The 13,833-nt window shown below is 33.6% G+C and overlaps 2 protein-coding genes across 2 annotated transcripts; both read left to right on the top strand.

Moving 5' to 3' along the window:
• The first annotated feature begins 1,433 nt into the window (after positions 1-1,433).
• LOC138914599 (nuclear transcription factor Y subunit beta-like) lies at positions 1,434-1,964 on the top strand. The gene has a single exon (XM_070219404.1). It carries the CDS (start codon positions 1,434-1,436, stop codon positions 1,962-1,964), a length of 531 nt encoding a protein of 176 aa, XP_070075505.1.
• Positions 1,965-9,860: 7,896 nt separating this feature from the next.
• LOC138914600 (nuclear transcription factor Y subunit beta-like) lies at positions 9,861-10,289 on the top strand (the record flags this gene model as incomplete). The annotated part of the gene is made up of 1 exon (XM_070219405.1): positions 9,861-10,289. A coding segment is annotated over exon 1 (429 nt), but the record flags the coding sequence as incomplete, so codon positions are not given.
• Positions 10,290-13,833: the final 3,544 nt, after the last annotated feature.

The following is a 13,833-nucleotide window of genomic DNA, read 5'->3' on the forward strand; positions in this document are numbered from 1 at the left end:
TTTACTCAGGAGCACCCAAATATCATGGAAAACTTGAAATGGTTCGTGGAAATTTCACAAAGTTTAATTTTGTGTTCCTGTGTTATCGAATTCAAGTGTCTCCATAATGCTGCCTGCATATTGCTATCTCTCTCTGCATTTTCATACAAATTGTCAACAAATGATTCCGTCTCCCTCCCTCTCCCTCTGCCTTGCATTTCCCTAAATTTTAACCAAGTCCCCAATATTTTCAAATTTGGATAACCTGATGTGACGTCACGCGTCCCCATATGTTTGTATGTATGTTCTGCTGGCGCATGTATGTATGAACATATGTATGTCCTGCTGTCGCAATTTAAGTGTGACCGCGCAAGGGGAAAATGAAAATACCACAGCCAAAAATCGATTATATCGCAAATCTTAAGTAAACGTTAAATTTTAAAATATCGGTATACCTTACAGAAATTCCATTAAGCTGAATTTTACAGTCGAAATTTTCCTTATAAATGCTTTTGTTTTTTAAAATGCAAAAGCCCGATAAGTAAACTATTTATTAGTTTTCAAATGTTGATTTATCGACAAACTTTGGATTTGTATAAAACAAAAACAAACAATGATTTGCTCTGCTATGTACACACACACGCACAAAAAAATTTAAAATAAGTACCAAAGTTAAAGCAATGCTTAATTTTCAATTTTAATTTCCGCAGGCGAAGCTGCGGGCTACACACTCTGCTAGTTTCTTTATAAAACTCAATATTTCCCTAAATTATTGATATCTTATGTATGTGCATCTTTTCTTTTATCTGGTCTGTAATGTAATTCGGTAAGTAAATATAAATATTAGGGGCTAGAAACAAGGAATATTTTATTAAGCAAAATTAAAAATTAGCAAGCAAATACTTGGAAATACATATACATGTGTGTACACTTGGGTGCACATAGATATTTAATGCAAATGAGTAAGTTGCGTTTTATTTTTGAATGGTTTTGTGGCAGGGGAAGCAGTATTTGCCCGCCAGTACAGATACATATGTACACATGTATGTATTTTAAGGTATTAAAAAATATTACGCTTAATTAACAATTTCCTGCCTAAACTTAATATTTGTTATTTTAATTTAGTCGATTTATTAGTCATGTGGCAGGGGGGAATATAACCAATTCTATCAGTGACTATTCACAAAATTAATTAAACAAAAAAATATAAATACAAAATTGTTTGGCGCCATTCTCGACTACGTTTTCTAATGCACACATTCATATATTTGTATGTGTGTATGGCAAAAGCTAAAACGTATTGCGGTCCTTCTATTTCCCGCAATTTACGCTCTCCGTGTGTAAGATGAGAGACATTTTTTCGCTCTTCTCTCTCCGTTTTAATTCGTCTGCGCTTCGGTCTTGCTTTGATTTCATTTCTTGATCAGTTCTTAAGTAGAGCCCGACGCGAAAAGATGTCCCAGAAGGAAATGTGGCAATTTATGCAGCAGCAGGGCTATCAAATGGGGTTCCAACAACAACAGCCCATGGTCCAGCAGCAACAATCCATGCTCCAACAGCAACAGCCCATGGTCCAACAGCAACAGCCAATGCTCCAGCAGCAACCGCTACTGCTCCAACAGCAACAGCCGCAGCTCCAACAGCATCAGTTTCAGCAGCAGCAGTTCCAGTTGGTGCAGCCGATGCAGTCGCAGCAGAAGCAGGAGCAGCAGATGCAGTCGCAGCCGAGTTTGATGTGGGGCTATGTGCAGCCCCAACCCCAACCCCAGGCCCAGGAAAACCTCTCGACGCAGGCGCAGCCAAAAAAATTCAAGGTTTTAGGGCCAATCAAAAAGCCCAAGAGCTCAGGTTCCAGCTGGCAGATCCAGCAGCTTCAAAACGAAGTTTTTAATTTAAAGAAAAATTTGTTTAAAGCTAGGCAGGATAGTCACGAAATGTATACCCGACCTAGCCGACTGGAATCGGCCTTTTATGGCAACAAATAAAAAGCAAAAATTTAAAAATGAAAACTGTGTCTGCTTTTTTTTTTTTCTTATTTCAGCAAAAAATAAAAACTACATACTTTTAGTTGTTTTTTTCAGTGCTGTTGTGTACACGTGTTTCATGTATTCATAGCAGTGGGTCAGATCTTTAAAATGCATTAGTTTAATATGCATGTCCTTTTATATTTCAGCAAAAAAAGGGAAAGCAACGGTACAGATCTTGGGTTACATTTTTTCCGGTGCGCCTTTACGGACCTAAAAATTATAACAATTTATATGGTTTTGGAATGTTTTTTTTGAGTGCTCTTTACAGCTATTGCTGCTAGAATACGCAAATAACTTTTTTTGGCGGAAATCTATTTGGCCCGGTTTTTGATAGTGTAGTAAAAATGTACCATTCAAATGGTTTTTTGCGGTGTTTATTTTTACAGTGTGTTGCCACGCCCTGTTAGGAAACAAAAAAGCGGGAGATCGCAGTAGATAGAAAGAGAGGAAAGAGTGTAGCAAGTGCGCAAAAGAAGAAGTTAACGGGAAAGCTATCAATTTGGTCAGAGTCGTATCAAGAAAATTTTCCGCCAGTTGTGTTTTTAGGTGCTCCTCCTACTCTTTGCCTAATTAATAGGAAAATTTCTTTGCATAACCGTGTATTTTGGTGTATAACCGTGTGTGAGCAATAATATTATTATTTTAGTTCGCTTTTCTCGGAATTTTTATTTTTTCTATTGAATGTGCAAATTTGTTGATATCTCTGATGCTAACTTACAAATTTGGTGAGTTATGCCAGTTAGTTTAGTTTTTAACTATTCTTAATTAGTAAAGTCATAAATGATTTTCATTTAAATGAATTTTTTGTTTATTTTTCAATTTTGTGCAGTTGCGATATACCAATTAGCATAATTGCATTTTGTACATATATAAATGCGTGTGGTGTTGTTTTTTAATTGCACTATTTAAACAAAATTGTCTTAATATTTTAGAGCTTCCTGTATGGAGACAGAAATAATACAAACTTTGATGAATCCTTAGTTAATTATCCATACTAGAATGAATTTTATAAACACTTGCTAAATTGCATGAATAAATCGTAGTTTAGTTTAATCTCTGTATTATTCGATTTTGATATTGAATAACTTGCAATATTAACAAAATATTGCCTAAATATTTAAAAGCCTTCTGTGTTCTTTAAGAGACAGAAATACGGCAAATTTGGAATATTCCAGATGTGTTTAAATATTATAAAAATTGGCTGAATTCCTGATTGCATGACAAGATCGTAGTTTAGTTTAATCTCTGTATTATTCGATTTTGATATTGAATAACTTGCAATATTAACAAAATATTGCCTAAATATTTAAAAGCCTTCTGTGTTCTTTAAGAGACAGAAATACGGCAAATTTGGAATATTCCAGATGTGATTAAATATTATAAAAATTGGCTGAATTGCTGATTGCATGACAAGATCGTAGTTTAGTTTAATCTCTGTATTATTCGATTTTGATATTGAATAACTTGCAATATTAACAAAATATTGCCTAAATATTTAAAAGCCTTCTGTGTTCTTTAAGAGACTGAAATACGGCAAATTTGGAATTTTCCAGATGTGTTTAAATATTATAAAAATTGGCTGAATTGCTGATTGCATGACTAGATCGTAGTTAAGTTTAATCTCTGTATTATTTAATTTTGATATTGAATAACTTGCAATATTAACAAAATATTGCCTAAATATTTAAAAGCCTTCTGTGTTCTTTAAGAGACAGAAATACGGCAAATTTGGAATATTCCAGATGTGTTTAAATATTATAAAAATTGGCTGAGTTCCTGATTGCATGACAAGATCGTAGTTTAGTTTAATCTCTGTATTATTCGATTTTGATATTGAATAACTTGCAATATTAACAAAATATTGCCTAAATATTTAAAAGCCTTCTGTGTTCTTTAAGAGACTGAAATACGGCAAATTTGGAATATTCCAGATGTGTTTAATTATTATAAAAATTGGCTGAATTGCTGATTGCATGACAAGATCGTAGTTTAGTTTAATCTCTGTATTATTCGATTTTGATATTGAATAACTTGCAATATTAACAAAATATTGCCTAAATATTTAAAAGCCTTCTGTGTTCTTTAAGAGACAGAAATACGGCAAATTTGGAATATTCCAGATGTGTTTAAATATTATAAAAATTGGCTGAGTTCCTGATTGCATGACAAGATCGTAGTTTAGTTTAATCTCTGTATTATTCGATTTTGATATTGAATAACTTGCAATATTAACAAAATATTGCCTAAATATTTAAAAGCCTTCTGTGTTCTTTAAGAGACTGAAATACGGCAAATTTGGAATATTCCAGATGTGTTTAAATATTATAAAAATTGGCTGAATTGCTGATTGCATGACTAGATCGTAGTTTAGTTTAATCTCTGTATTATTCGATTTTGATATTAAATAACTTGCAATATTTAAAAAATATTGCCTAAATATTTAAAAGCCTTCTGTGTTCTTTAAGAGACAGAAATACGGCAAATTTGGAATATTCCAGATGTGCTTAAATATTATAAAAATTGGCTGAGTTGCATGATAAGATCATAGAATTAGTTTGATCGCATTATTATTCGATTTGGATATTGAATAATTTGCAATATTTAAAAAGTATTGTCCAAAAATTTAAAAGCCTTCTGAATTCTTTTAGAGACAGAAATAAGGCAAATTTTGAAATTCTCAATAATTAAAGCTCCTTTCTTTTACTCAATATGGATGCATATTGAGCTGTTAAACATAGATGGTGCATTGGTGCCCCACTCAGTAGTGCCTATAACAGGAGATGGAGCTTGCCTGTTTAGGGCTATTTCGTATCTTTTACATGAAAATGAAGACTTTTTTGACATTATTCGTCAGGCGATTGTTGGATATGTTGTTCGCCGATGGAATATCTTTGCACAGTACACTTGCAACGCCAAAGGAAACGCATATGACAATTGTATTGCATACGAAAATGAAATGAGGCTTGCCCACACGTTTGGGTCATATGCAGAGGTAGAGGCTGCATGTGATTTGTATCCTATTAATATTGAAGTATTCCAAGATGGGGTTTGTAGGTCAAACTCAGGAACTATAGGTAGCACTTTAAAAAGGCTGCGCTTTAGTGGTAATCCTGTTAGTGGTCATTACGATGTTTATGCCTGATTCGTTGTCGTTTTCTGCACCTACTGAACCAAAAACCCGAAAAAGGCGAAAACGTTTTTCCAATTATACCAGAGCAAAGCAGATAAAGATGGGAAAAGAAAAATGTACCTCTGTTCGGACAAAAAATAAGTCATGTTCTAAATGGGTAACTGAAAATGCAGCATTTAATTACGATTACAACATAGATTATATGTCAAATTCAGAAATTAAAATAGGTGCAATGAATACCAAATGTAAATATTGTGGTGCTTTGAAATGGAAAGGTGAATCCAAAGGCATGTGCTGCAAAGAGGGAAAAGTTCAACTTCCTCCGTTTAAGGCATTACCTCAACCGCTTAAGAATTTATTAATTGGAAGCCATCCTGACCATGCTCATTTCTTGGCAAATTCAATAAAGTATAATAATTGCTTTCAAATAACATCATTTGGTAGTGAAAAAATTGTATGCGATACTTATATGCCTACGTTTAAAGTGCAAGGATAAGTCTATCATTTAATAGGTAGTTTTTTACCAACCTCTCAAACAAATGCCCAATTCCTTCAGATATATTTCATTGGTGAAGATGATTGCGAGGTAAACTTAAGGTGTAAGCACAACTCCGGTGTTAAACAAGACTTAATAAAATCTCTACAGTCTATGTTGCATAAATGCAATCCATACATTAAAGATTTTAAAACTGCTCTTAATAAAGTTCCAAAAGATTGCAAAGACTTCAAAATGGTCATTAACGCTGATAAAAAGCCAGCAAATGCTCATAGAGGTCGTTATAATGCACCTCAAACAAATGAAGTCGCTTTGGTATTAGTTGATCAACAATTTCAAAGTCGGGACATTGTTATTGAGAGTCATAATAGCAAACTTAAGAGAATCAGTGAATTTCACCGATCTTATGACTGTCTACAATATCCATTAATTTTTTGCCACGGAGATGACGGATATGCCATAAATATTCCCCAACGTGATCCGTTAACAAAAAATGATCTAAAGAAGACTGTATCTGCATTAAGCTTTTACAGTTATCGAATAATGCTTAGGGAGACTGAAGTCAATCACTTGCATTATTATAGAGCACTGTTTAATCAATTTTTGGTTGATATGAGTGCAAAAATGGAAACCGAACGGCTTAATTATATTCGAGCAAATCAAAAAAAGTTAAGGGCAGAAAGTTACATACATCTTCAAGACGCTATAGGTAGGGGAGATGCAGATGTGACTCAACTTGGTCAGATGGTGATTTTACCTTCTACTTTTACAGGCTCTCCTCGATATATGCATGAAAAGACCCAGGATGCTATGACTTATGTTCGACATTATGGCCGACCTGATCTTTTTATAACATTCACCTGTAACCCTAAATGGGAGGAAATAACGAATGAGTTGTTTCCAGGCCAAAAACCTCAGGATCGTCATGACCTGATATCTCGAGTCTTTCATTTAAAAGTTAAAACATTAACGGCGCTGTTGGTTAAAGGCCAATTGTTTGGTGAAGTACAGTGTTTTATGTATTCTATTGAATGGCAAAAACGTGGTCTGCCCCATGTCCACATACTTATTTGGTTAAAGACTAAAATTATGGCCAATCAAATCGATTCTTACATTTGTGCTGAAATTCCTGATTTACAACAGGATCCCTTGCTATATGAGATCGTTAAGGCTAACATGATTCATGGACCGTGCGGTACAATGAACATTAATTCGCCATGTATGAATGAAGGAAAATGTACAAAAAAATTCCCTAGACCATATCTTAAGGAAACTATTACAGGAATAGATGGTTATCCCCAATATCGACGCAGAGCGCCAAGTGATGAAGGGCATACTGTTGAAATTAACGGTAAAACTGTTGACAATCGTTGGGTTGTGCCATACAATTCTGTACTTTTAAGGACTTTTGGAGCTCATATAAATGTAGAGCACTGCAGCTCAGTAAAGTCCATAAAATATGTATGTAAATATGTTAACAAGGGCAGTGACCAAGCAACAGTTTCGGTGGAGAGTCCTAACGATGAAATTCGTATGTATCAAAGTGGTCGGTATATAAGTAGTTCTGAGGCGGTATGGAGGATTTTAGCATTTCCAATACATGAAAGATATCCACCTATTTTTCAATTAAATGTTCATTTGGAAAATGGACAACGGATATACTTTGACCCTAATAATCCAAATCACTTAGCTAATCAGTTAGCTAATCCGCCACAGACAACACTAACAGCGTTTTTCGATCTCTGCAAAACTGACTCTTTTGCCAAAACACTTCTTTATGTTGAGGTGCCTTCTTATTACATATGGGCTAAGAACAAGTTCCAAAGAAGGAAAATGGGGTCAGATGTGCCAAACTTTTCTGGTGTTAAAAAGGATGATACTTTGGGTCGTGTGTATACAATACATCCTAAAAATAGTGAGTGCTATTACTTAAGACTTTTACTTCATGAAGTTAAAGGTCCAACGTCATTCTCATTTTTAAAAACCGTTAATGGTTTTTTGTATGATACATTCCAATTGGCTTGCAAAGCCTTAGGCTTACTTGAAGACGACAAGCACTGGGATTTTACGTTGGCAGAAGCATCATTATGCCAGTCTCCAAATAAATTACGCGACCTTTTTGCAATAATGTTAACTCATTGCCAGGTATCTGATGCCATGAGTCTTTGGAATAAGTACAAGGAAAGTCTTTCTGAAGATATATTGTACAGAATACAAAGGAGAATAGATGGCGATATAGATCCCGGACTGATGGAAAATGTTTTCAATAAATGTTTAATTTGCCTTGAAGATCTTACATTGTCCATCGGTGGAAATTGTTTATCAAGTTATGGTTTACCCGAGGTAAACAGAGATCAAGAGGTTTTGGAAAACAGGGATTACTTAAGAGAAATGAATTACGAAATTAATGAAGATCAAGTAAGCAATGATGAAAATTCTCTTACTCCAGAACAAAAAGACTGTTTTAAAACGATCTTAGAAAGCGTTAAAGCCGAAAACGGTGCAATGTATTTCTTGGATGCTCCTGGTGGCACAGGGAAAACGTTTCTTTTAAATTTGCTATTGTCAAAAGTTAGACAAGACAAAAAAATTGCTTTGGCTGTTGCTTCTTCAGGAATAGCGGCCACGCTATTAACCGGAGGACGGACAGCCCATTCTGCATTTAAGCTTCCATTTGATTTAATAAATATGGAAACACCCTATTGTAACATTTCCAAACAGTGCAACACTGCTTTCGTTCTTAAAAGTTGTAAACTCATTGTTTGGGATGAATGTACTATGGCTCATAAAGGGGAATTTGAAGCTCTTGATCAAATTTTAAAGGATATAAGAGGCAATGACCTATTAATGGGAGGTATAACTGTTCTATTGGCTGGAGATTTTCGACAAACGCTCCCAGTTGTACCCCGTGGAACAAGGGCCGATGAAATAAAATCTTGCATAAAATCTTCCATTTTGTGGTCTAAAATTCAAAAATTGGCTCCTACGAAAAATATGCGTGTGCACTTACTAGGTGATAGAACGGCCGGTGTTTTTGCCCAAACTTTACTTAAAATAGGAGATGGAGATTATCCAACTGTTGATGGAAAAATAATAATTTCATCATGTTTAGGTACAGTTGTTAACACTTTGGAAGAACTTACATCAAAAATTTTTCCAGATATTTCAAATATCGTTCACAAGTCATTGGACTGGCTATCAGAAAGATATCCTGATGGCCAAACAAAAAATGTTGTTTACAGAGAGGTTTTAAAATAACTTTTAAAAATATTTGAACTTATATTGTGGACTAGGCCTATTTAGGGGAAACCACGTTAAAAAAAACGCGCCGTATCCTCTACCTCCGGGTGGTGTGGAAATGAGGGTTAATAAAAGTTTCATCCAAAACTACAAATAAATTTAAACTAACTTCTAAAATGCAAAATTATATAATTCTACTGCAAACTATTTCACATGAAAAGTAGCTTCAGATATTTGGGTTATCCGCAAGCGAAGCTGCGGGCACCCTGCTAGTTTCTTTATAAAACTCAATATTTCCCTAAATTATTGATTTCTTATGTATGTGCATCTTTTCTTTTATCTGGTCTGTAATGTAATTCGGTAAGTAAATATAAATATTAGGGGCTAGAAACAAGGAATATTTTATTAAGCAAAATTAAAAATTAGCAAGCAAATACTTGGAAATACATATACATGTGTGTACACTTGGGTGCACATAGATATTTAATGCAAATGAGTAAGTTGCGTTTTATTTTTGAATGGTGTTGTGGCAGGGGAAGCAGTATTTGCCCGCCAGTACATATACATATGTACACATGTATGTATTTTAAGGTATTAAAAAATATTACGCTTAATTAACAATTTCCTGCCTAAACTTAATATTTGTTATTTTAATTTAGTCGATTTATTAGTCATGTGGCAGGGGGGAATATAACCAATTCTATCAGTGACTATTCACAAAATTAATTAAACAAAAAAATATAAATACAAAATTGTTTGGCGCCATTCTCGACTACGTTTTCTAATGCACACATTCATATATTTGTATGTGTGTATGCCAAAAGCTAAAACGTATTGCGGTCCTTCTATTTCCCGCAATTTACGCTCTCCGTGTGTAAGATGAGAGACATTTTTTCGCTCTTCTCTCTCCGTTTTAATTCGTCTGCGCTTCGGTCTTGCTTTGATTTCATTTCTTGATCAGTTCTTAAGTAGAGCCCGACGCGAAAAGATGTCCCAGAAGGAAATGTGGCAATTTATGCAGCAGCAGGGCTATCAAATGGGGTTCCAACAACAACAGCCCATGGTCCAGCAGCAACAATCCATGCTCCAACAGCAACAGCCCATGGTCCAACAGCAACAGCCAATGCTCCAGCAGCAACCGCTACTGCTCCAACAGCAACAGCCGCAGCTCCAACAGCATCAGTTTCAGCAGCAGCAGTTCCAGTTGGTGCAGCCGATGCAGTCGCAGCAGAAGCAGGAGCAGCAGATGCAGTCGCAGCCGAGTTTGATGTGGGGCTATGTGCAGCCCCAACCCCAACCCCAGGCCCAGGAAAACCTCTCGACGCAGGCGCAGCCAAAAAAATTCAAGGTTTTAGGGCCAATCAAAAAGCCCAAGAGCTCAGGTTCCAGCTGGCAGATCCAGGAGCTTCAAAACGAAGTTTTTAATTTAAAGAAAAATTTGTTTAAAGCTAGGCAGGATAGTCACGAAATGTATACCCGACCTAGCCGACTGGAATCGGCCTTTTATGGCAACAAATAAAAAGCAAAAATTTAAAAATGAAAACTGTGTCTGCTTTTTTTTCTTATTTCAGCAAAAAATAAAAACTACATACTTTTAGTTGTTTTTTTCAGTGCTGTTGTGTACACGTGTTTCATGTATTCATAGCAGTGGGTCAGATCTTTAAAATGCATTAGTTTAATATGCATGTCCTTTTATATTTCAGCAAAAAAGGGAAAGCAACGGTACAGATCTTGGGTTACATTTTTTCCGGTGCGCCTTTACGGACCTAAAAATTATAACAATTTATATGGTTTTGGAATGTTTTTTTTGAGTGCTCTTTACAGCTATTGCTGCTAGAATACGCAAATGACTTTTTTTGGCGGAAATCTATTTGGCCCGGTTTTCGATAATGTAGTAAAAATGTACCATTCAAATGGTTTTTTGCGGTGTTTATTTTTACAGTGTGTTGCCACGCCCTGTTAGGAAACAAAAAAGCGGGAGATCGCAGTAGATAGAAAGAGAGGAAAGAGTGTAGGAAATGCGCAAAAGAAGAAGTTAACGGGAAAGCTATCAATTTGGTCAGAGTCGTATCAAGAAAATTTTCCGCCAGTTGTGTTTTTAGGTGCTCCTCCTACTCTTTGCCTAATTAATAGGAAAATTTCTTTGCATAACCGTGTATTTTGGTGTATAACCGTGTGTGAGCAATAATATTATTATTTTAGTTCGCTTTTCTCGGAATTTTTATTTTTTCTATTGAATGTGCAAATTTGTTGATATCTCTGATGCTAACTTACAAATTTGGTGAGTTATGCCAGTTAGTTTAGTTTTTAACTATTCTTAATTAGTAAAGTCATAAATGATTTTCATTTAAATGAATTTTTTGTTTATTTTTCAATTTTGTGTAGTTGCGATATACCAATTAGCATAATTGCATTTTGTACATATATAAATGCGTGTGGTGTTGTTTTTTAATTGCACTATTTAAACAAAATTGTCTTAATATTTTAGAGCTTCCTGTATGGAGACAGAAATAATACAAACTTTGATGAATCCTTAGTTAATTATCCATACTAGAATGAATTTTATAAACACTTGCTAAATTGCATGAATAAATCGTAGATTAGTTTAATCTCTGTATTATACGATTTTGATATTGAATAACTTGCAATATTAACAAAATATTGCCTAAATATTTAAAAGCCTTCTGTGTTCTTTAAGAGACAGAAATACGGCAAATTTGGAATATTCCAGATGTGTTTAAATATTATAAAAATTGGCTGAATTCCTGATTGCATGACAAGATCGTAGTTTAGTTTAATCTCTGTATTATTCGATTTTGATATTGAATAACTTGCAATATTAACAAAATATTGCCTAAATATTTAAAAGCCTTCTGTGTTCTTTAAGAGACAGAAATACGGCAAATTTGGAATATTCCAGATGTGTTTAAATATTATAAAAATTGGCTGAATTCCTGATTGCATGACAAGATCGTAGTTTAGTTTAATCTCTGTATTATTCGATTTTGATATTGAATAACTTGCAATATTAACAAAATATTGCCTAAATATTTAAAAGCCTTCTGTGTTCTTTAAGAGACAGAAATACGGCAAATTTGGAATATTCCAGATGTGTTTAAATATTATAAAAATTGGCTGAATTGCTGATTGCATGACAAGATCGTAGTTTAGTTTAATCTCTGTATTATTCGATTTTGATATTGAATAACTTGCAATATTAACAAAATATTGCCTAAATATTTAAAAGCCTTCTGTGTTCTTTAAGAGACAGAAATACGGCAAATTTGGAATTTTCCAGATGTGTTTAAATATTATAAAAATTGGCTGAATTGCTGATTGCATGACTAGATCGTAGTTAAGTTTAATCTCTGTATTATTCAATTTTGATATTGAATAACTTGCAATATTAACAAAATATTGCCTAAATATTTAAAAGCCTTCTGTGTTCTTTAAGAGACTGAAATACGGCAAATTTTGAATATTCCAGATGTGTTTAAATATTATAAAAATTGGCTGAGTTCCTGATTGCATGACAAGATCGTAGTTTAGTTTAATCTCTGTATTATTCGATTTTGATATTGAATAACTTGCAATATTAACAAAATATTGCCTAAATATTTAAAAGCCTTCTGTGTTCTTTAAGAGACTGAAATACGGCAAATTTGGAATATTCCAGATGTGTTTAAATATTATAAAAATTGGCTGAATTGCTGATTGCATGACAAGATCGTAGTTTAGTTTAATCTCTGTATTATTCGATTTTGATATTGAATAACTTGCAATATTAACAAAATATTGCCTAAATATTTAAAAGCCTTCTGTGTTCTTTAAGAGACAGAAATACGGCAAATTTGGAATATTCCAGATGTGTTTAAATATTATAAAAATTGGCTGAATTGCTGATTGCATGACAAGATCGTAGTTTAGTTTAATCTCTGTATTATTCGATTTTGATATTGAATAACTTGCAATATTAACAAAATATTGCCTAAATATTTAAAAGCCTTCTGTGTTCTTTAAGAGACAGAAATACGGCAAATTTGGAATATTCCAGATGTGTTTAAATATTATAAAAATTGGCTGAATTGCTGATTGCATGACAAGATCGTAGTTTAGTTTAATCTCTGTATTATTCGATTTTGATATTGAATAACTTGCAATATTAACAAAATATTGCCTAAATATTTAAAAGCCTTCTGTGTTCTTTAAGAAACAGAAATACGCCAAATTTGGAATTTTCCAGATGTGTTTAAATATTATAAAAATTGGCTGAATTGCTGATTGCATGACTAGATCGTAGTTAAGTTTAATCTCTGTATTATTCAATTTTGATATTGAATAACTTGCAATATTAACAAAATATTGCCTAAATATTTAAAAGCCTTCTGTGTTCTTTAAGAGACTGAAATACGGCAAATTTTGAATATTCCAGATGTGTTTAAATATTATAAAAATTGGCTGAGTTCCTGATTGCATGACAAGATCGTAGTTTAGTTTAATCTCTGTATTATTCGATTTTGATATTGAATAACTTGCAATATTAACAAAATATTGCCTAAATATTTAAAAGCCTTCTGTGTTCTTTAAGAGACTGAAATACGGCAAATTTGGAATATTCCAGATGTGTTTAAATATTATAAAAATTGGCTGAATTGCTGATTGCATGACAAGATCGTAGTTTAGTTTAATCTCTGTATTATTCGATTTTGATATTGAATAACTTGCAATATTAACAAAATATTGCCTAAATATTTAAAAGCCTTCTGTGTTCTTTAAGAGACAGAAATACGGCAAATTTGGAATATTCCAGATGTGTTTAAATATTATAAAAATTGGCTGAATTGCTGATTGCATGACAAGATCGTAGTTTAGTTTAATCTCTGTATTATTCGATTTTGATATTGAATAACTTGCAATATTAACAAAATATTGCCTAAATATTTAAAAGCCTTCTGTGTTCT

Source organism: Drosophila takahashii, unplaced genomic scaffold (genome assembly GCF_030179915.1).
Source record: "Drosophila takahashii strain IR98-3 E-12201 unplaced genomic scaffold, DtakHiC1v2 scaffold_46, whole genome shotgun sequence".
Lineage (NCBI taxonomy): Eukaryota > Metazoa > Arthropoda > Insecta > Diptera > Drosophilidae > Drosophila > Drosophila takahashii.

Coding starts and splice junctions, on each gene's coding strand:
- LOC138914599 (XM_070219404.1), top strand. CDS start 1,434: ATGTCCCAGAAGGAAATGTGGCAATTTATGCAGCAGCAGGGCTATCAA.